Source organism: Oncorhynchus clarkii, chromosome 5 (assembly GCF_045791955.1).
Source record: "Oncorhynchus clarkii lewisi isolate Uvic-CL-2024 chromosome 5, UVic_Ocla_1.0, whole genome shotgun sequence".
NCBI classification, from domain to species: domain Eukaryota; kingdom Metazoa; phylum Chordata; class Actinopteri; order Salmoniformes; family Salmonidae; genus Oncorhynchus; species Oncorhynchus clarkii.
The window spans coordinates 34,847,842-34,868,961 of NC_092151.1; the positions used below are offsets into that span (position 1 = coordinate 34,847,842).

Here is a 21,120-nt window from a genome sequence, read left to right on the forward strand (position 1 = left end):
TAAAAATCAATTATCTTTATTGGGATAGAAATCTGGAAACAAAGAAGAAAAATGTACACAACATGGTCCAAGAGGGTTACATTAACAAGGATGTCAAAGGAGCTTCAAGCCTCATTAATCCATCTCCAACTCTGCTTGTCTGTCACCGCACTGAGTTGGTCCCTTGGATTCACATGTAGGGGAGGTGTTTTAGACCATATATAGTCATTTAGAAAATATACACAGCACTATCTAATGATTACTTAACTTACTACTATTTAAATAAAACATGTGCACTGATACGCAAATGGATATAGCTGGTGAAGCATAATGATACAAAGGCCAGGCACACTGGCCAAATGGCAAGTAACAGAGGCTGAAGAGAAAATCACAATAAAATTGGCAGGAAAAAAACTCCACTGGCAAAATCCATGATTATTACTACTGTACAGCAACACTGGGGCATCCGTCCAAAATCAAACACTGTATGGTTTTCCATGATACTGCATCTTACCTACTACTCCTGTTATACTATTTCCTGTTCTTGTCTGATGAAGGGACCTCCTGTCATTAAGCACAGGTCACAACACAACCCTTACGTATTATCAGTCAGAATTCACCACCACCCCTAAAACGTCTCTATCCTTCCTATGCGTAACTATTCTGCTACCTAGTACTCCTCTATGTCTATAACAAAGCAAGGTTGGTGATCAGCAAATGGGATGGCAGTCATTGAACAAGAGGAAAGGCAGACTGAGGAAGATTGGGGTGATAGAAATAACTCTAAACTGAGATATGTACAGGTGTAATGCTGGAGGCTGTGCTGTGAGAAGCTGTGGTGTCTGCGGTGCAAAGGCAGAGACGCCATAGACCTCTGGTCAGATCGGCTTATACAGCAGGGTGGTGACATACTTCTTCTTGTAGCGATGAGTCGCACTAAGCACCATCACACCATCCTAAGAGGAGAGAGAAATATACAACTCCATTAGCACATACTTGACATTTACCTTCACCTCTCCAAAAGTAACTCTTCTAGGAGTCCTTCTGTTACCTCTTGCAGACGTTGAATCAATCTACTAAGGCTCCATGGCTTTGATTTAATCTTTCTGATCTCCCTGTGGTCTTACCTTGATGGACAAGGCGTAGAGGTGATTGAGCATGACATGATTGGGTTCTGGGAGCAATGCAGGGTCACACTGAAGAGGGAGAGAGAATACATCTTACTCCAGTGCATACACATTACTGTCAATTACATGAATAGCTCTCATGTCTTCATCATTGGTATTCCCACGAGGGTTTAGATTCAGTTGTTAGCGTCTTGTACTCACAGAGATTCCTGTGTCCTTGTTTAGGATGACCTGTAGCAAGTGAGGTGGGAGAATGGGCGGAGACTTGAACTTTTCTTCCTGCTTGGGTGTGTAAGGGTCCTGATGGTATGGTCCGGGAGGAGAGCTAGACAGGTCTAACTCACAAACAGATGGGAGGAGGGGCAAGTTAATAAATACAATGGGAGAGCGAACACCAAGATTTATCTAGTTAATATTTTGCTATTGCAAGTTGAAATGTAACTTTCTAACACCATGGAGACATTTTCCAATACAGTAGCATAACTTGAATGGATGAACACGTTATGGATACTGACCTTGACACTGACCTGACATATCAGAGCATTTCTGTGAGTCCACCATAAGTGCATCAAACACCTCAAAGTCAGTCTTCTTCACTTGGATGACATTGTTGACTGTGCCTAGCTGGTTGGTTACAACAGGCTGGAGGACCACAAAACCAGCAATCAAACAGAGAACTCATAAACATCAAATCTGTTCCAGTCATTCACTCCCATATGCCTGTGTAAATAGCTGAGGAGACAGTTGTTCCTATAAAGCCATTACAACATGTAAAACAGAGGTCGTTCTGGTCCCCAAAACACGCTGCTCACCTCAGCTGGGTCATGGGTCCACGTGCCGTCCACATAGAACTTATACTGATGCTCCCCTTCAGGCAGATCCACAATTGCCACAAAGTTGTTCTGACTGAAATAGAGAACAAACTAATATTAAGCGTTATGAATTCGGGGGCAGAAATGATTAAATATTAAAGCATTATACCTCTCACTAAAGGTCTTCATTCATACAAAAGCTGGTTCTCTATCAGATAGGTAAGAATGGCTCACCCAGTGTTCAAGAATCACTTGTTTGAAAATGAAATAATTTCCAAAATATCACTATTTTTAGAACAAGCCATAGAAAGTTGGGTGCAATTTCAGTTTAATCCACCAGAAAAGACAGAACAAATATTACAACAAATATTATAGTTAAACTCAAATATATTAATATATTAATTCATATTTTTTTTAAAATGGAAATGCCTGCTCTGTCCAAAATTACAACCAACTGATTGCAACATTACCACAAAAATGGAGGAGGAAAGTGAAAGGGGGAGAAAGTAACGAACTTGTTTGTCGGCCCTGAATTAAAGACCATAATTGGTTAAAGAAAACTGTGATAAATAAAATGTATACCAGTTTCATTAAAGGACCAAAGAATTGACAGCTGTGTTGTATAGATGGCAAAATAGTTGGGAAGAGATTTTCGACGCACTGATTCCATGGCACATGGTTCATGAACTGATACACAAAAGGATGCCGGTTTCAAAACCTAAGAGTTATTCAATTTAAATGATTTGACAAAACTCTTGCAACATATATAATGTTATATATATATATGGGGGATACAACCATCCCAGCTCTGAAGATTTTGCCGCGAATAGACAGAATCATCAGATCATATGTTTTGGTACTGTCCATATGTAGCTTGTTTTTGGTCTCAGGTATGGCAGAAGAATTCAAATCAAATTGTATTTGTCACATTACACCTTACAGTGAAATGCTTACTTACAAGCCCTTAAAAAAAAAATCCGTAACTGCATTTTTGGTTAAGTATTTACTAAAATAAACTGAAGTAAATGTATAAAATAATTAAGGACCAACAATAAGATAACAGCAGCAAGGCTACATACAGGGGGTACCGGTACTGAGTCAATGTGAGGGGCACCGGTTAGTCTGGGTAGTTGAGGTAATATGTACATGTAGGTAGAGGTAAAGTGAATATGCATGGATAATAAACAGAGAGTAGCAGCAGCATAAAAATCGGGGTGTGGGTGGGGGGACGACGACAATGCAAATAGTCCAGATAGCCATTTGATTAGCTGTTCAGGAGTCATATGGCTTGGGGGTAGGAGCTGTTAAGGAGTCTTTTGGACCAAGACTTGCCGTGCGGTAGCAGAGAGAACAGTCTATGACTAGGGTGGTTGGAGTCTGGACATTTTTTGGGCCTTCCTCTGAAACCGATTCTTAAAAAGTAGCCACCCTTTGCCTTGATGACAGCTTTGCACTCTTGGCATTCTCTCAACCATTTCAGGTAGTCACCTGAAATGCATTTCAATTAACAGGTGTGCCTTGTTAAAGTTAATTTGTGAAATATTTGATCCAATCAGTTGTGTTGTGACAAGTTAGCGGTGGTATACAGAAGATAGCCCTATTTGGTAAAAGACCAAGTCCATATTATGGAAAGAACAGCTCAAATAAGCAAAGAGAAACAACAGTCCATCATTACTTTAAGACATGGTCATTCAATCTGGAAAATTCAAAGAACTTTTAAAGTTCCTGCAAGTTGAGTCGCAAAAACCATCAAGCGCTATAATGAAACTGGCTCTCATGAGGACTACCACAGGAATGGGAGACCCAGAGTTACCTCTGCTGCAGAGGTAATAAATGCTTCACAGAGTTCAAGTAACAGACACATCTCAACATCAACTGTTCAGAGGAGACAGCGTGAATCAGGCCTTCATGGTCTAATTGCTGCTGTCATGACGTTGCCCTCTTTGGGTACAGCAAGCCCCATCCCCCCCTCCCTGCCTCCTACAACTAGGCTGCTGTGGTCAGAGAGGTCGTAAATTCCAGGAAGATCCTGCCCCATGGCCACACAGTATAGAGACAGAGTGAAGTTTCATAGAGAACAAAGGAATTTCTTCCACCTCACAGAACTTGAGGTCCAAACAACATTTATGTTCTGGAGAAGGTATAAAAGATCGGTGAAGAATCCAACTACGAACTGGTCCATTTGGTACAAGTTTGAAAAACTCATGAGAGACGGTGTGGCCACATTACCATAATGCTGTTTATATAATAGCCTCAGATTTACAGGTTTACATCTAATTGTTGTATAAGATGAATGAGTGAGGATGATACTATTTGTAAAATTGTGTAATGTGATTTTGGACTTTTTTTTAAAAAATTTTAATTTTTATTTTTTGAATTTTACCCCTTTTTCTCCCCAATTTCGTAGTATCCAATTGTTGTAGTAGCTACTATCTTGTCTCATCGCTACAACTCCCGTACGGGCTCGGGAGAGACGAAGGTTGAAAGTCATGCGTCCTCCGATACACAACCAACCAAGCCGCTGCTTCTTTAACACAGCGCACATCCAACCCGGAAGCCAGCCGCACCAATGCGCCGGAGGAAACACCGTGCACCTGGCCACCTTGGCTAGCGTACACTGCGCCCAGCCCGCCACAGGAGTCGCTGGTGTGCGATGAGACAAGGACACCCCTACCGACCAAGCCCTCCCGAACCCGGGCGACGCTAGGCCAATTGTGCGTCGCCCCACGGACCTCCCGGTCGCGGCCGGTTACGACAGAGCCTGGGCGCGAACCCAGGACTCTGATGGCACAGCTGGCGCTGCAGTACAGCGCCCTTAACCACTGCGCCACCCGGAAGGCCCTTGATTTTGGACTTTTTAATGAAGGAAACTCCAATTCCCTTTTGAGTTTAACTAAATCAGAGGACCGTCCATGAGCCCAGTTAGGGTCGGGCATCCTGGGACAGGCCCTTTTCTGCAACTCCTGAATAAAACCCCAACTTTGAGAAGTTCTCACGAGACCATGTTTTTCTCCATTACGAGAGAACAAAGTTTGCAGACCATTGCTGAATCTTTTAACCATACCACGTGGTTAAACTCTTAGACTATCGATACCGACAGAATAAGAATAAGTCTTTGATATTAATTACTAGTCTGCAGCTAGGAATTTGGTATCATTGAACGCGAAGAACGACAACCGCCGAAACATCCATTCTACAACAACATGAATGAATGTCACTCTGAACTATCCCCTCTAACCACGACAGAGAGAGAGAGAGAGAGAGAGAGAGAGAGAGAGAGAGAGAGGACGGAAACTCTCCAACAGAAACTAACTTTTCAGCAGAGATCCCGACGACACCCTGAGCGTAAATATATATATTGATTGCAATTGTTCCCGAATGAGTGAGCGTTCATGTGCAAAGGATTAGCATTTCAATGATCAACTGTGTGTTGTCTTCTCAGTCGACCCCCACTTCCCTTTCGTATATTCCCCTATCATTTCTTGTAACCATATTTACTTTGTTTGTTTGTTTATGCATTTCTGTGATTGTTTAGTTAGTTAATAAATAAATTATTTAAGACAATTGATGTATGGATGACTCATAGTGAAGACTGGGTTCGTGCAGATAACCAACAAATTCCGACGTTTGGAATGAGACTAACGTGAGGTAAAATAAATAAATAATTAATGAGAAGACTATTGATAAGATATGAAAATATCTGAAAAGTTATATTAGAAAATTATAACTTTGTAATCTGAATATTTTCCTTGGTGCCCCGACTTCCTCGATAATTACAGTTACTGATTAATCAGTTTAACCGCGTAATAATAATTACAGGGAATCTTTGATAAAAACTAAAAGTCTTCATTTAATGATAGTAAAGACACGACACTGCTAAGAAACCAATATTAAAGGACACCAATAAGAAGATAATTTCTTGGGCCAAGAAACACGAGCAATGGACATTAGACCGGTGGAAATCTGTCCTTTGGTCTGATTTGAGATTTCTGGTTCCAACCGCTGTCTCTTTGTGAGTCGCAGAGTAGGTGAATGGATGATCTCTGCATGTGTGGTTCCCACCGTGAAGCATGGAGGAGGTGTGATGGTGTGGGGGTGCTTTGCTGGTGACACTGTCATGATTTATTTAGAATTCAAGGCACACTTAACCAGCATGGCTACCACAGAATTCTACAGCGATACACCATCCCATCTGGTTTGCGCTTAGTGGGACTATCATTTGTTTTTCAACAGGACAATATTCCAACACACCTCCAGGCTGTGTAAGGGCTATTTGACCAAGAAGGAGAGTGATGGAATGCTGCATACAATGAACTGGCCTCCACAATCACCCGACCACAATCTATCTGCAATTTTAAAGCTGATCTACCCCCCTAAAATAAAATTTAAATAAACAGTAAGGGCATACATACAGTATACACTGAGTGTATAAAACATTAAGAACACCTTCCTAATATTGAGTTACACCCCCTTTTACAAGGTGTCGAAAGTGTTCCACAGGGATACTGGCCCATGTTGACTCCAATGCATCCCACAGTTCTGTCAAGTTGGCTGGATGTCCTTTGGGTGGTGGACCATTCTTGATAAACACAGGAAACTGTTGAGCGTGAAAAACCCAGCAGTGTTCCAGTTCTTGACAGAATAAAACCAGTGCGCCTTGCACCTACTAACATACCCTGTTCAAAGGCACTTAAATCTTTTGTCTTGCCCATTCACCCTCTGAATGGCACACATACACAATCCATGTCTCAATTGTCTCAAGCCTTAAAAATCCTTCTATAACCAGTCTTCATCTACACTGATTGAAGTGGATTTTACAGGTGACATCAATAAGGGATCATAGCTTTCACCTGGTCAGTCGATGTCATGGAAAGAGCAGGTGTTCCTAATGTTTCGTACATTCAGTGTATACTCACTCACAACACTGTGTGAATTGCACCAAAGGCAGGTCAACGATAATGTTATAAGTATGATGCCCTTCTCATGGCTGCTAACCCACCTCCTGGTTAGGGGAATCTTGTTGGCCCAGTTGTTGAAGGAACCGGACAGAAAGACCTCCTTTCCGCTTCCAGTCCAGCGGAACACAGTGGGGCGGTCCAGTGTGGGCCCTTTATCAGCCTCCAGGTCCTGCCGCCATGCAAGGTACTCCTCTTTCTCTAGTGGAGCCTAGGAGACAAGGGAAGAGGGAGAGATGAGTCTCTGTGTGTGTGAGAAATGGGAAGAGGGAGAGATGAGTCTCTCTGTGTGTGTTTTGACCAAGGGGTAAAATACTACGTTAATACTGTAGACAATCCTCTAAGAAAACCAATGGTCCAAACCTAATGTCTCCATCTTAATCCATTCAAAAGTTATTGAAGTTTTTACCCTTGAAGGACAGACAGAATTAGTTTGGCATCCTACAGGGTGACTAAATGGAGGACAGAGAAAATAAGTGGTAATAAATCTGGAAAAATGGCATCAAGTCAGCTAGGCGGGATTCTGTGCAAGAATTAAGGCTACTGTCTACCTGACAATCCACAGGACACAAAACAATAAAGGTAAGATGGATAGGACACATGATATGTAGTATTTTCTTTTAAGATTCACGTTCTTTTTAGAATATTTCTCACAAAAACAAGCGTATCTCTGTGAAATGTCAACAGAGCACTGAGCTCATACCCAGCTTTTTATTTTCAAAGCCTTTTACATTTCATTCAGCTCATGTCATGCTCAATTAGCTTTTTAAGACCCACTGAAATAAATTTGAAGTTGACGACCACAAAATGTAAAAACCTCAACAGTTATTACGAGAAACCTGCACCACTGTCAACAGAGCTCGGTGCTTATTATCGGATGTATTAGGTTATCTTTTTGGATAGAATGTTAATGATAGAGAACGACCCCACTTGAACAATTCATAACATGAATAATCATATTTGTCTTGGTAAAATGTATTTTATAAACATAAGGAAGTTACATTTTATCACCAAAGCACATTTTCTCTGGGGCAGAGTGGTTGGACACCCTACATAATTACAGAGGTTCACTCCTGTAAAACTGACCTTGATGTCCTCTCCATGGAACATATCAGCATCCTCTGGACTGTCCATGAGGATTTTAGGCCTGTCGCCCTCCTTGGCACGGCTGTCTCGCCTGTGTCCCGTACCCATACCGGTGTTAGTGTTCCCCATGGTCCCCTGCTGTGTCAATAAGCCAAAATCACTGTGGACAAAGGTTGGAAAATTGCTTAAACTAATGGAACAGTAAAATAAACTAAAATCAATAAGGGACATCATGGACAGAGAACGTGGGCACATCCAATGACTATGCGTAGGGTAAATGCATTTGAATTTAATCATTTTTTCACAGTATCCCTTTTAATTTAAACAAAACTTTGCATACATGTTTTCCCGTGGAAGAAGTGGTCAGAAAGATTATTTTTGGACATGAATGCCAAAACATTCAGGAGATAAAGGTGCCGGCGAATGTCAACTTAAATGGTCATGTCTATTCTATGATCTATATTTCTATGATTCAATGTCAGAGTGACCATCGGGTTCTTGGTCACCTTCATGACCAAGGCCTTTCTCCCCCGATTGCTGTTTGGCCAAGCGGTCACCTCTAGGAAGAGTCTTGGTGGCTCCAAACTTCTTCCATTTAATAATGATGGTACCCTTCCCCAAATATGTGACTCGGCACAATTCTGTCTCGGAGCTTTACGGACAATTCCTTCGACCTCATGGTTTGGTTTTTGCTCTGACATGCACTGTCAATTGTGGGACCTTATATAGACAGGTGTGTGCCTTTCCAAATCATGTCCAATCAGTTGAATTTTACCACAGGTGGACTTCAATTAAATTGTAGAAACATCTCAAGGGTGATCAATGGAAACAGGATTCACCTGAGCACAATTTCAAGTTTCATAGCAAAGGGTCTGAATACTTATGTAAACAAGGTATTTCTGTTTTTTATATTTAATAAAATTGCAAACATTTCTAAAAACCTGTTTTTGCTTTGTCATTATGGGGTATTGAGTGTAGATTGATGAGTATTTTTTTTATTTTCTTTATCCATTTCAGAATAAGGCTGTAATGTAACAAAATGTGGAAAAAGCCAAGTGGTCTGAATACTTTCCGAATGCACTGTGTATATACATACAGTGCCTTACGAAAGTATTCGGCCCCCTTGAACTTTGCGACCTTTTGCCACATTTCAGGCTTCAAACATAAAGATATAAAACTGTATTTTTTTGTGAAGAATCAACAACAAGTGGGACACAATCATGAAGTGGAACGACATTTATTGGATATTTCAAACTTTTTTAACAAATCAAAAACTGAAAAATTGGGCGTGCAAAATTATTCAGCCCCTTTAAGTTAATACTTTGTAGCGCCACCTTTTGCTGCGATTACAGCTGTAAGTCGCTTGGGGTATGTCTCTATCAGTTTTGCACATCGAGAGACTGACATTTTTTCCCATTCCTCCTTGCAAAACAGCTCGAGCTCAGTGAGGTTGGATGGAGAGCATTTGTGAACAGCAGTTTTCAGTTCTTTCCACAGATTCTCGATTGGATTCAGGTCTGGACTTTGACTTGGCCATTCTAACACCTGGATATGTTTATTTTTGAACCATTCCATTGTAGATTTTGCTTTATGTTTTGGATCATTGTCTTGTTGGAAGACAAATCTCCGTCCCAGTCTCAGGTCTTTTGCAGACTCCATCAGGTTTTCTTCCAGAATGGTCCTGTATTTGGCTCCATCCATCTTCCCATCAATTTTAACAATCTTCCCTGTCCCTGCTGAAGAAAAGCAGGCCCAAACCATGATGCTGCCACCACCATGTTTGACAGTGAGGATGGTGTGTTCAGCTGTGTTGCTTTTACGCCAAACATAACGTTTTGCATTGTTGTCAAAAAGTTCAATTTTGGTTTCATCTGACCAGAGCACCTTCTTCCACATGTTTGGTGTGTCTCCCAGGTGGCTTGTGGCAAACTTTAAACGACACTTTTTATGGATATCTTTAAGAAATGGCTTTCTTCTTGCCACTCTTCCATAAAGGCCAGATTTGTGCAATATACGATTGTTGTCCTATGGACAGTCTCCCACCTCAGCTGTAGATCTCTGCAGTTCATCCAGAGTGATCATGGGCCTCTTGGCTGCATCTCTGATCAGTCTTCTCCTTGTATGAGCTGAAAGTTTAGAGGGACGGCCAGGTCTTGGTAGATTTGCAGTGGTCTGATACTCCTTCCATTTCAATATTATCGCTTGCACAGTGCTCCTTGGGATGTTTAAAGCTTGGGAAATATTTTTGTATCCAAATCCGGCTTTAAAAACTTCTTCACAACAGTATCTCGGACCTGCCTGGTGTGTTATTTGTTCTTCATGATGCTCTCTGCGCTTTTGACGGACCTCTGAGACTATCACAGTGCAGGTGCATTTATACGGAGACTTGATTACACACAGGTGGATTGTATTTATCATCATTAGTCATTTAGGTCAACATTGGATCATTCAGAGATCCTCACTGAACTTCTGGAGAGAGTTTGCTGCACTGAAAGTAAAGGGGCTGAATAATTTTGCACGCCCAATTTTTCAGTTTTTGTTTTTTTAAAAAAGTTTGAAATATCCAATAAATGTCGTTCCACTTCATGATTGTGTCCCACTTGTTGTTGATTCTTCACAAAAAAATACAGTTTTATATCTTTATGTTTGAAGCCTGAAATGTGGCAAAAGGTCGCAAAGTTCAAGGGGGCCGAATACTTTCGCAAGGCACTGTACCTTTGACTATTGGATGTTCTTATAGGCACTATAGTATTGCCAGTGTAACAGTATAGCTTCCGTCCCTCTCCTCGCCCCTGGGCTCAAACCAAAAACACATCGACAACAGCAAAACTCGAAGCAGCGTTACCCATGGCACCACAAAAGCCGCGGCCCTTGCAGAGCAAGGGGAATAACTACTCCAAGTCTCAGAGCGAGTGACGTTTGAAACGCTATTAGCGCACACCCAGCTAACTAGCTAGCCATTTCACATCGGTTACACCAGCCATTAGGCTGATAGGCTTGAAGTCAGAAACAGCGCTGTGCTTGCGAAGAGCTGCTGGCAAAACGCACAAAAGTGCTGTTTGAATGAATGCTTACGAGCCTGCTGCTGCCTACCATCGCTCAGTCAGACTGCTCTATCAAATCATAGACTTAATTATAACATAACACACAGAAATATGAGCCTTTGGTCATTAATATGGTCGAATCCAGAAACACTCATTTCGAAAACAACACGTTTATTATTTTAGTGAAATACAGAACCGTTCGGTATTATATCTAACGGGTGGCATCCCTAAGTCTAAATATTCTTGTTACATTGCAAAACCTTCAACGTTATGTAATAATTACGTACAATTCTGGCAAATTAGTTCGCAATGAGCCAGGCTGCCCAAACTGTTGCATATACCCTGACTCTGCGTGCAATGAACGCAAGAGAAATGACACAATTTCACCTGGTTAATATTGCCTGCTAACCTGGATTTCTTTTAGCTAAATATGCAGGTCTAAAAATGTATACTTCTGTGTATTGATTTTAAGAAAGGCATTGGTGTTTATGGTTAGGTACAGTCGTCCAACAATTGTTTTTTTTTTCCCAGATGTGCTTTTGTTAAATCATCCCCCAGCGTTGCATTGATTATATGCAACGCAGGACACGCTAGATAAACGAGTAATATCATCAACCATGTGTAGTTAGTGATTATGATTGATTAAGTTTAATGCTAGCTAGCAACTTACCTTGGATTCTACTGCATTCGCATAACAGGCAGGCTCCTCGTGGAGTGCAATGAGAGGCAGGTGGTTAGACCGTTGGACTAGTTAACTGTAAGGTTGCAAGATTGGATCCCCCGAGCTGACAAGATGAAAATCTGTCCTTCTGCCCCTGAACAAGGAAGTTAAGCCACCATTCCTAGGCCGTCATTGAAAATAAGAATGTGTTCTTAACTGACTTGCCTAGTTAAATAAAGGTATATATAAAATTGTTGAAATCGTCCCTAATTAAATTGGCCATTCCGATTAATCGGTCAACATCTAATATATACACACACACACACACACACACACATATATATATTAAATAGTTTGACAACCCCGTTTGTAAGCTTTTAAATTATATAAATCTCAAATGTGATTTTTGCAGTGACATGGATGTATGTATGTATGGTGGGGTATGCAAAATAGGTCAACTGGGCAGCTTTATCCATTGAACGTTTTGGCATTCAGGTCCCCCAAAAAAATCGCTTTCTGAGCATTTCTAAAATTGGAAAGGTTTCGTTCAAATAAAAAGGGGTGCTATCAAAAAGTGATTGAAATAAAATGTATTTAATTCATAATGATAACTAGCTTCAGTGCCTTCAAAAAATGTTCACACCCCTTGACTTTTTCCACATTTTGTAGTGTTACAATGTTTTCACTGGACAGTTACTTTAAGCTGCAATATCTAACTTTTTAGGCAACCCTACCAAATTCACATAGAAAATGTGAGTTATAAGCCTCTCATTCTCCTTGAAAGACAGTCTAAGAAGTGGTAGATATGTCCTATGTGAACTATGTCTATGCTTCACGTTCTAAATACTATATTTTCAGTTATTGAAAATATATTTCACAGTAGTTTAGATGGTACAATGATTCTCTACATTCTCTATGCTTGTTTTGTCACATACACCAAAATCAGGCAAATGATTAGAAATTTAGCAACCAGGAAATGCCAGAGCGATTTCTGCCCAAAAATGATGGCTATACTGACAAGATGCTTTTATCTCCCCCCCAAACAGCCCCATTCCAATATAAATAGCAAATAAACCATTCGTTTTTTTGTTGTTGATCAAATTCAACAATCACATTGATCTCTATACAAAAACTCCTTGCTTGGTGGGCGAAAAAACACCAACTGCTTGAGGGAGACAGATTTTCCATCAAGTGGAGCCTCGCTTTGCCGCTTCCTGTTTGTTTCTGCATAGTTCACCTTTAAAACAGGCTGACGTTTTTTTGATCAATGGATCAACTTCCAATTCCGGGAAACGCAGTAAACAATACGGGAATGACGCTTTTTATAACCCTTAACGTTACTTGCAGGTGAATGGATAAATTGTTTTGAGATAATTTAAACACTCTTTATATTCTACTATTTTAAACAACGAAAATACATCCGCAACAGGGCCCAGATACGCTACATAATTGCAATTTGTTTTTTGGAAGGAAAATTATTTAACTCGTATTGTAATTAATTATTGGTTATATTTCATACTAGACACCTGGAAACACCGGACAGTTTAGTATCCCTGGTTAGGGTGCTGTGTTAACGTAGCTAGCTAAAAACATTAGCTAACGTTCGCTTTACGTTACCAAGCAATGTTTAGTATCTATGTCAAATAATTTGTGTGTGCGTCCCTGGGGTAAAACTTTTCCACATGGTCGGATATTAAATGTTTTACCGGGAACAGATAATAGATGCATGCTGTGTAGGAAATCGGGCAAGCTCTTTTCGAGCTGCTGCAACCGATGGATCATAGGATGCTATAGTTACTAGCTAGCGAGCTAAAGTAAACAGCTAGCTATATCTGATTTAACGTTGACAAGAACCACAAACTGAGAAGGAAATATGAATATTGAAAACCATACCTTAGAATTGATGTCAGTTTACACCACTAAAATGCTCGTCTTTTATTTGACAATTTTCCCACGTTCTGTTGTTGACAACACAACCTTCCTCATCATTCCAGAGCGCCCCGCCTCTCTTCTTTCTTGACGGTCAGAGAGCGCATGCAGTTTCACTTTCTTACCACCTGGTGGAAGTGTCGACCTTTAATGGGCTATCAAGGCTCAGTCCAGCAGGGAAAGCTAGATTTCGAGGACATAAAAGTTATAACCATCCTAGCTAAACACTCATTATTTAAGCATTATTTAGACATTATTTCAAACATTTCCCTTGTGTATATCTACAGTAACATAACAATGTATAATCCCTGTGCTGAAAGTGAAACTAGTAGTCCTTGTGTTTTTCATGGAGGTCTTTCAAGTCAACTTTACAATCATGATGACGGCCAGTCAAACAAACAAGAATGGTCACTTGCTTAGAAACTTCTGATATGGTTTTTCCAACACCCTACAGCTCTCAGCAGCTTGTGAAATAGCTCTGGCTGCACTGTCTGATGGGTCCCTATCTTCAGTCCGTCTGAGTGTGAGGAGAGCTACAGAGGAGACTGCAGATTATTCTGTCACTGTTTTATCCTCACCTTCTGCATGTCCTATATGCCAGTACAAATTACTCCCTTTCCAGCCTCCCTCCATAATACACAAACAGAAGGCTAGTGAGGGGAGGATGTCTCATAATGATGCCTGAACTGGAGAGAATGGAATGGTATCAAACGCATGGAAACCATGTTAGATGCGTTTGATACCAGTCCATAGCATTCCATTCCAGTCATTACTATGAGCCCATCATCCCCAATTAAGGTGCCATCAGCCACCTGTGATACACACACTCATCCACTCATAAACAGACACACTCATTATACACAGTTACACATATCTCTGGAGCTGGAGTCTTATATCTCCCTCTCGAACTTTAAGCATCAGCTGTCTGAGCAGCTTACCAATCACTGTACCTGTACACAGCCAATCTGTAAATAGCACACCCTCTTGCTCTTTTGCACCCCAATATCTCTACTTGCACATCATCATCTGCACATCTATCACTCCAGTATTAATGCTAAATTGTATTTATTTTCACCTCTAGGGCCTATTTATTGCCTACTCTTCTACATTTGCACACACTGTACATAGATTTTTCTTTTGTGTTATTGACTGTACCTTTGTTTATGTGTAACTCTGTGTTGTTGCTTTTGTCCCACTGCTTTGCCTTATCTTGGATAGGTCGCAGTTGTAAATGAGAACTTGTTCTCAACTGGCCTACCTAGTTAAATAAAGGTGAACATTTTTTTCTAATAAATGCACTTATCAAGACAGACACGTACACACTCTCTCTCTCTCTCTCTCATGCATAGGTCAGGTACACATATACAGTACATAAGGCATCCTCACAAACATACGGATACCCTCCAGTTTTGCTTGCTACCGCACAGGGAGCCTGTGCCCTTTGCTGTGGCTCATAATGAGGTCTCGGATCAAAGTGCTGTTCAAAGGGATGCTGGGTTGTGATGCCCACAGACAGTAGGAGGCTAATTATTACCAAGCTATCTAAAAACATAATCATTATATTAAAGTAACATGGCCCCATGTTTAGAATTCAATCTTCCTTCACCCGAATGCCTTTTAGTCAAATAATGAGCTTTACTTTCTAGCTGGGAGCAGGATGGTGTTGATGGTCCAGCATCCCTGTGGTGCCCTGTCTGTCAATCACACGGCACAGCATGCCCCTAGAGGCCAGGCCAGTCAGCAGTCCTTCCTCTGAGCTCAGTGGGACGTTTGTTACCCTTCACATTGATTTACACTGACCTTCATTCAGTCACACAAGAGACTCTGCATAGACACACTCTCGCTTGAATGGGCCCTGACCCTGCTGTCACTGAGTGGATCATTGCTGTTGTAAAGAATAGCAGTGCTGTGAGTTATTTTTGAGACAAAGGCTAAATCAAATTCAACTTCAAATGAAATTGTATTTGTCACACTTTGTAAAAAATTGTGGAAATGCTTACTTACCAGCCTTTCCCAACAATGCCAAGATATATATATATAAATTTTAAATAATAGAAAAATAATAACATGAGGAATGTATAATGAGTAACAATAACGTGGCTATATGCACAGGGTACCAGTACCAAGTCGATGTGCAGAGGTGTGAGGTAATTAAGGTAGATACAGTTGAACTCTGAAGTTTACATTCACCTTAGCCAAATACATTTAAACTCAGTTTTTCACAATTCTTGACATTTAATCCTAGTAAAAATTCCCTGTATTAGGTCAGTTAGGATCACCGCCTTATTTTAAGAATGTGAAATGTCAGAATAATAGTAGATAAATCACTCTATTTCAGCTTTTATTTATTTCATCACATCCCCAGTGGGTCAGAAGTTTACATACACTCAATTAGTATTTGGTAACATTGCCTTTAAATAGTTTGACCCAAGTTAAACATTTCGGGTAGCCTTCCACAAGCTTCCCACAATAAGTTGGGTTAATTTTGGCCCATTCCTCCTGACAGAGATGGTGTAACTGAGTCAGTTCTGCCCACAAATTTTCCATAGGATTGAGGTCAGGGCTTTGTGATGGCCACTCCAATACCTTGACTTTGTTGTTCTTAAGCCATTTTCCCACAACTTTGGAAGTATGCTTGGGGTCATTGTCCATTTAGAAGATCCATTTGCGACCAAGCTTTAACTTCCTGACTGATGTTTCAGATGTCTTCCTGCCTCATGACGCCATCTATTTTGTGAAGTGCACCAGTCCCTCCTGCAGCAAAGCACACCCACAACATGATACCCCCCGTGCTTCACGGTTGGGATGGTGTTCTTCGGCTTGCAATCCTCCCCCTTTCTTCTCCAAACATAACAATGGTCATTAATGCCAAACAGTTCGATTTTTGTTTCATCAGACCAGAGGACATTTCTCCAAAAATAATCATCTTTGTCCCCATGTGCAGTTGCAAACCGTAGTCTGGCTTTTTTATGGTGGTTTTGGAGCAATGGCTTCTTCCTTGCTGAGCTGCCTTTCAGGTTATGTCAATATAGGACTTGTTTTACTGTGGATATAGAGACTTTTATACCTGTTTCCTCCAGCATCTTCACAAGGTCCTTTGTAGTTCTGGGATTAATTTGCACTTTTCGCACCCAAGTACGTTCATCTCTAGGAGACAGAACGCGTCTCCTTCCTGAGCGGTATGACGGCTGCGTGGTCCCATGGTGTTTATACTTGCATGCTATTGTTTGTACAGATGAACGTGGTACCTTCATGCGTTTGGAAATTGCTCCCAAGGATGAACCAGACTTGTGGAGGTCTACAATTTTTTTCTGAGGTCTTGGCTGATTTCTTCTGATTTTCCCATGATGTCAAGCGAAGAGGCACTGAGTTTTAAGGTAGGCCATGAAATACATCCACAGGTACACCTCCAATTGACTCAAATGATGTCAATTAGCCTATCAGAAGCTTCTAAAGCCATGACATCATTTTCTGGAATTTTCCAAGCTGTCTTAGAATTAGAATTTTCCAAGTCATCTTAGTGTATGTAAACCTCTGACCCACTTGAATTGTGATACAGTGAATTATAAGTCAAATAATCTGTCTGTAAACAATTGTTGGAAAAATTACTTGTGTTATGCACAAAGTGCAAAAACTTGCCAAAACTATAGTTTGTTAACAAGAAATTTGTGGAGTGGTTGAAAATGAGTTTTAATAACTCCAACCTAAGTGTATGTAAACTTCTGATTTCAACTGTATGTACATATAGGTAGGGATAAAGTGACTAACCAACAGGATAGATAAACAATAACAGCAGCGTGATAAGTAAAAAGAGTTTGTGCAAAATAGTTCCCCGGGCTAACTATTTAGCAGTCTTATGGCTTGGGGGTAGAAGCTGTTCAGGGTCCTGTTGGTTCCAGACTTGGTACATCGGTACCGCTTGCCGTGCGGTAGCAGAGAGAACAGTATGAATTGGGTGGCTGGAGTCTGACAATTATTATGGCCTTGTTCTGACACCGCTTGGTATAGAAGTCCTGTCCTGGATGGCAGCGTGCTCGGCCACAGTGATGCAAGTTGCCATACCAAGCGGTAATGTAGCCAGTCAAGATGCTCTCAATGGTGCAGCTTTACAACGTTTTGAGGATCTGAGGGCCCATGCTGAATCTTTTCAGCCTCCTGAGTGGGAAGAGGCATTGTCATGCCCTCTTTACGACTGTGTTGGTCTGTATGGAGCATGATTATTCCTTAGTGATATGGCCACAGATGAACTTGAATCTCTCAACCTGCTCCACTACAGCCCTGTCGATGTTGATGGGTCTCTGACCCTCTCCCTGTAGGTCTCATTGTCATCGGTGGTAGGCCTACTGCCGTTGTGTTGTGTCGCCAAACTTAATGGTGTTGTTGGAGTGGTTGGTGAACAGGGGGTACAAGAGGGGACTAAGCATGCACCCCTGAGGGGCCACAGTGTTGAGGGTCAGCGTGGTGTTTGTGTTGTTGCCTACCCTTATCACTTGGGGGCGGCCCGCCTGGAAGTCCAGGATCCAGTTGCAGAGGGAGCCATTTAATCCCAGGGTCCTTAATTTAGTGATGAGCTTGGAGGGCACTATGGTGAGCTGTAGTCAATTAACAACATTCTCACATAGATTAGTTGAGTTTCTTCGGAGCGGCCAATAAACAGAATATCATCACTTAATCTGTTATGAAAGCGTTATAAACGCTCATCTAAGAAAATATACACAAGCTTAAAACTCCATTTAGAGATGGATCCAATCTTTATTTTTCAGAAGAACAGTCTTGCAGTCTTGACAAACTCCCGGGGATAGTGTTCAGTGGTGTTGGTGGCAGTAACCACTCGCAGTAACCATTTTACTCCCAATGCAAGGTAGGGCTTCTTAGAAAACCACCAAGCCAGGAATAATGTGGATCACTCTGTGCCTTTCACGCTTACTGGCGCCACATGAACACCTGAGGGGTTTCAATGAGCCACTCCACTCAACAACACTCCAGTGAGCTGCTTAGGACACAATGGTTAGTCACTATCTATATAGTACTCTTGGAATTTATTTACAGTTTTTCACGTTTACATTTATCTTGATAGAGCAAATGGAATCTAGTAAAGACACTAACGTTTGTTCCCTGAGCATTGGACACTTAGCAAAGAAACACGTAATACATAGAGCCCATTAGGAGGGTTAATGCCATGCATTTATTTCAGCACTGTCACATTTTCCCCAGCCTTTACCATCTTAGCTTTCAAGTACCAGACATTAGACCTTCATTACATGAGCATAAACATTATATACTGTAGCACCTGGCAAAATGTATCAACATGTTCCCCTAACTAACCCAAACTGTAATGCCACTCCATAAAGCCAATACATTTCACAGTTAATGTACAAGTCGAGTCTGAAGCAATGCTACTGCAAGTATCATGAAGGCCGAATGTGTGGGCTCCAACCTCACTCATCCTACGGAAATCCCTTTTAAATGCATGATTTCAATTCCAAGAAATAACCCTCAAAAGCTGTACAATTCTACATTTCAGTGTTCAAATAAAATATTAGAATGGCAGCAGCAGAGTATTCCACTTTGTCATGTGCAGTGGTTGTAGAAGGCTACTACAGTACAGGAGCAAATATACTTATAGGTGAATGAACAGGCCCAGCTACTGGATTAGTGTCCAATACAACAACAAATTCACAACCTTCATCATAGTCTTCGCTTAAAGATAACACATGGATCTTAAACAAGTGAGTGTAATAATGGAGGGTTGAATAAATACAGTGTTTTAAATGCATAATAATATATGTTATTATACTTATATGGCATATGTCTCGATATATAATATTACGTATGCACATAGCTTTCATTCCTGTTTGGTACATGTGCTGATCAGGAAGCAGTTGCACTGTCAGTCTTAACACAGAAGTCTATCCGTTCATCAACCAAGATTTGAAGGGGCTTCAAAATCTCCCTCAATGACAGAGATACTATTTTACTTTCAACAATTATGATACAATACAGAAGATGATCCAATTAAGATGCTTGAACCAATAGCAGGTTATGTGATAGTCTTATGCTATCAATGTAATTCTTATCCAATTCAAAATTGATCACACAAAAGGTGTCTTAGACTGTACCATGACAAATGGAATGTATAAAGTAATCATTTAGTTTCCCCAACTCCGGTCCTCAAGTACACCAAAAGGTACATATTTGTGTTGTGGCCCCAGACAAACACATCTGATTTTACTTGTCAACTAATCATGAAGACCTTGACAAAAACATCTGATTTAATTTGTCCGGGGCAACAACACAAATGTGTGCCGTTGGGAGAAATCAAGAACCGGGAGTTGGGAAGCACTGATTTAGGGAAAAGTGAGCCTCCCGGGAAACCCCAAGCCTTCAAAGCACCACTGAATTGTTGGCTTGTGTGTGAAAATGGCCCGTTGCCTTTTTATCCTTAGTGTTTCATGAGTGTCTATAACAAGTGGGTTGTCAGCTTGTGTTGTCATTTTACTGTCAGTAAGTACTTGTAGGTCATTGAATGTTGTTTTCAGTGGGTCGTTGATCGGTGGTGTCAGTGGGTCGTTGATCGGTGGTGTCAGTGGGTCGTTGGTGTCAGTGGGTCGTTGGTGTCAGTGGGTCATTGATCGGTTGTGTCAGTGGGTCGTTGATCGGTGGTGTCAGTGGGTCGTTGGTGTCAGTGGGTTGTTGATCGGTGGTGTCAGTGGGTCGTTGATCGGTGGTGTCAGTGGGTCGTTGATCGGTGGTGTCAGTGGGTCGTTGATCGGTGGTTGTCGATCGGTGGTTGTCAGTGGGTCGTTGATCGGTGGTGTGAAACAGGAGATCTGTTGATGGCTTGTTCTGTCCAGTCTCTTAGTGGTGCAGTATTCCTCTATTTGCTCAGGTTTGTCCCCTATAGTGCCATGGTATATGCTCTCCCAGGCAGGGTGAGGTCTCGTGGGCTATAGTGGTAGGCGGATGTGCATGGCCAAGCTGTTGGGCCGTGCAGCCAGGATGTAGATGGCACTCTCCCTCAGGAAGTCTTCCCAGCTCACTGGTCTGGTGATGGGAACAGAGAGGTTAGGGAGCCAACTCCTCTAAACTGAGGCTTGCTTACTGCAAACACACAATTATATTTAGTACATACCTGTTGTCATCTTTCTGACTGCTTCTCTCACTGCTGGAGCTGGCTGGACTGCTCTCAGATATGGGGCCAACGTGGCTAATACTGCCTCAGGAAACACACAAACAGAAATATTGTATCACTATACACTACAATTGGTGGCATTGAGTTTCCAACATGTCTGCCAAGGACAAGACACCCTTTTCTTTCAAAAAGTATTTTGTTTCAGCTGTGAAGAGGTCAGGTGCAAATATAGTGCAAAACCACATTCCCACTGAGAATGTCTCAGTGGGTTACTGAGACCAAACGACTCTCTTCCAGGCCACAGCCAAACTCATGAATTATTAACAATAGAGAAAGGTTCAAGGTCTGCTTTGTGAACCTCTATGAAAGCTTAATACTTGAACACTTGGTTACAT

General features: G+C 41.3%; 2 protein-coding genes across 4 annotated transcripts in view; both read right to left on the reverse strand.

Annotated features, from left to right (window-relative positions):
- LOC139408689 (protein kinase, AMP-activated, beta 1 non-catalytic subunit, a) lies at window positions 1-13,689 on the reverse strand. 2 transcript variants are annotated; one of them, XM_071152904.1, is made up of 8 exons: window positions 13,558-13,689; window positions 7,960-8,119; window positions 6,918-7,084; window positions 1,919-2,012; window positions 1,634-1,748; window positions 1,308-1,441; window positions 1,107-1,175; window positions 1-935 (listed from the first exon to the last, which is right to left on the reverse strand). In XM_071152904.1, the coding sequence occupies exons 2-8, from the start codon at window positions 8,086-8,088 to the stop codon at window positions 858-860; spliced, it is 786 nt and encodes a 261-aa protein (XP_071009005.1). In that variant the 5' UTR covers window positions 8,089-8,119; window positions 13,558-13,689; the 3' UTR covers window positions 1-857. The 2 variants fall into 2 exon arrangements, with proteins under 2 accessions (XP_071009005.1, XP_071009004.1); XM_071152903.1 differs by having other exon boundaries at window positions 1,622-1,748.
- A 5,062-nt stretch (window positions 13,690-18,751) lies between these two features.
- LOC139409965 (PHD finger protein 24-like) overlaps window positions 18,752-21,120 on the reverse strand; it is a 29,994-nt gene continuing 27,625 nt past the window's right edge. Inside the window, exons 8-9 of one of the 2 annotated variants that reach the window (XM_071155380.1) lie at window positions 20,726-20,806; window positions 18,752-20,637 (exon numbers count right to left, since the gene is read on the reverse strand). In XM_071155380.1, the coding sequence (XP_071011481.1) occupies window positions 20,541-20,637; window positions 20,726-20,806 (178 nt within the window). In that variant the 3' untranslated portion in view covers window positions 18,752-20,540. The remainder of the gene's footprint in view (window positions 20,638-20,725; window positions 20,807-21,120) is intronic. The other variant, XM_071155381.1, reaches the window with a different exon arrangement.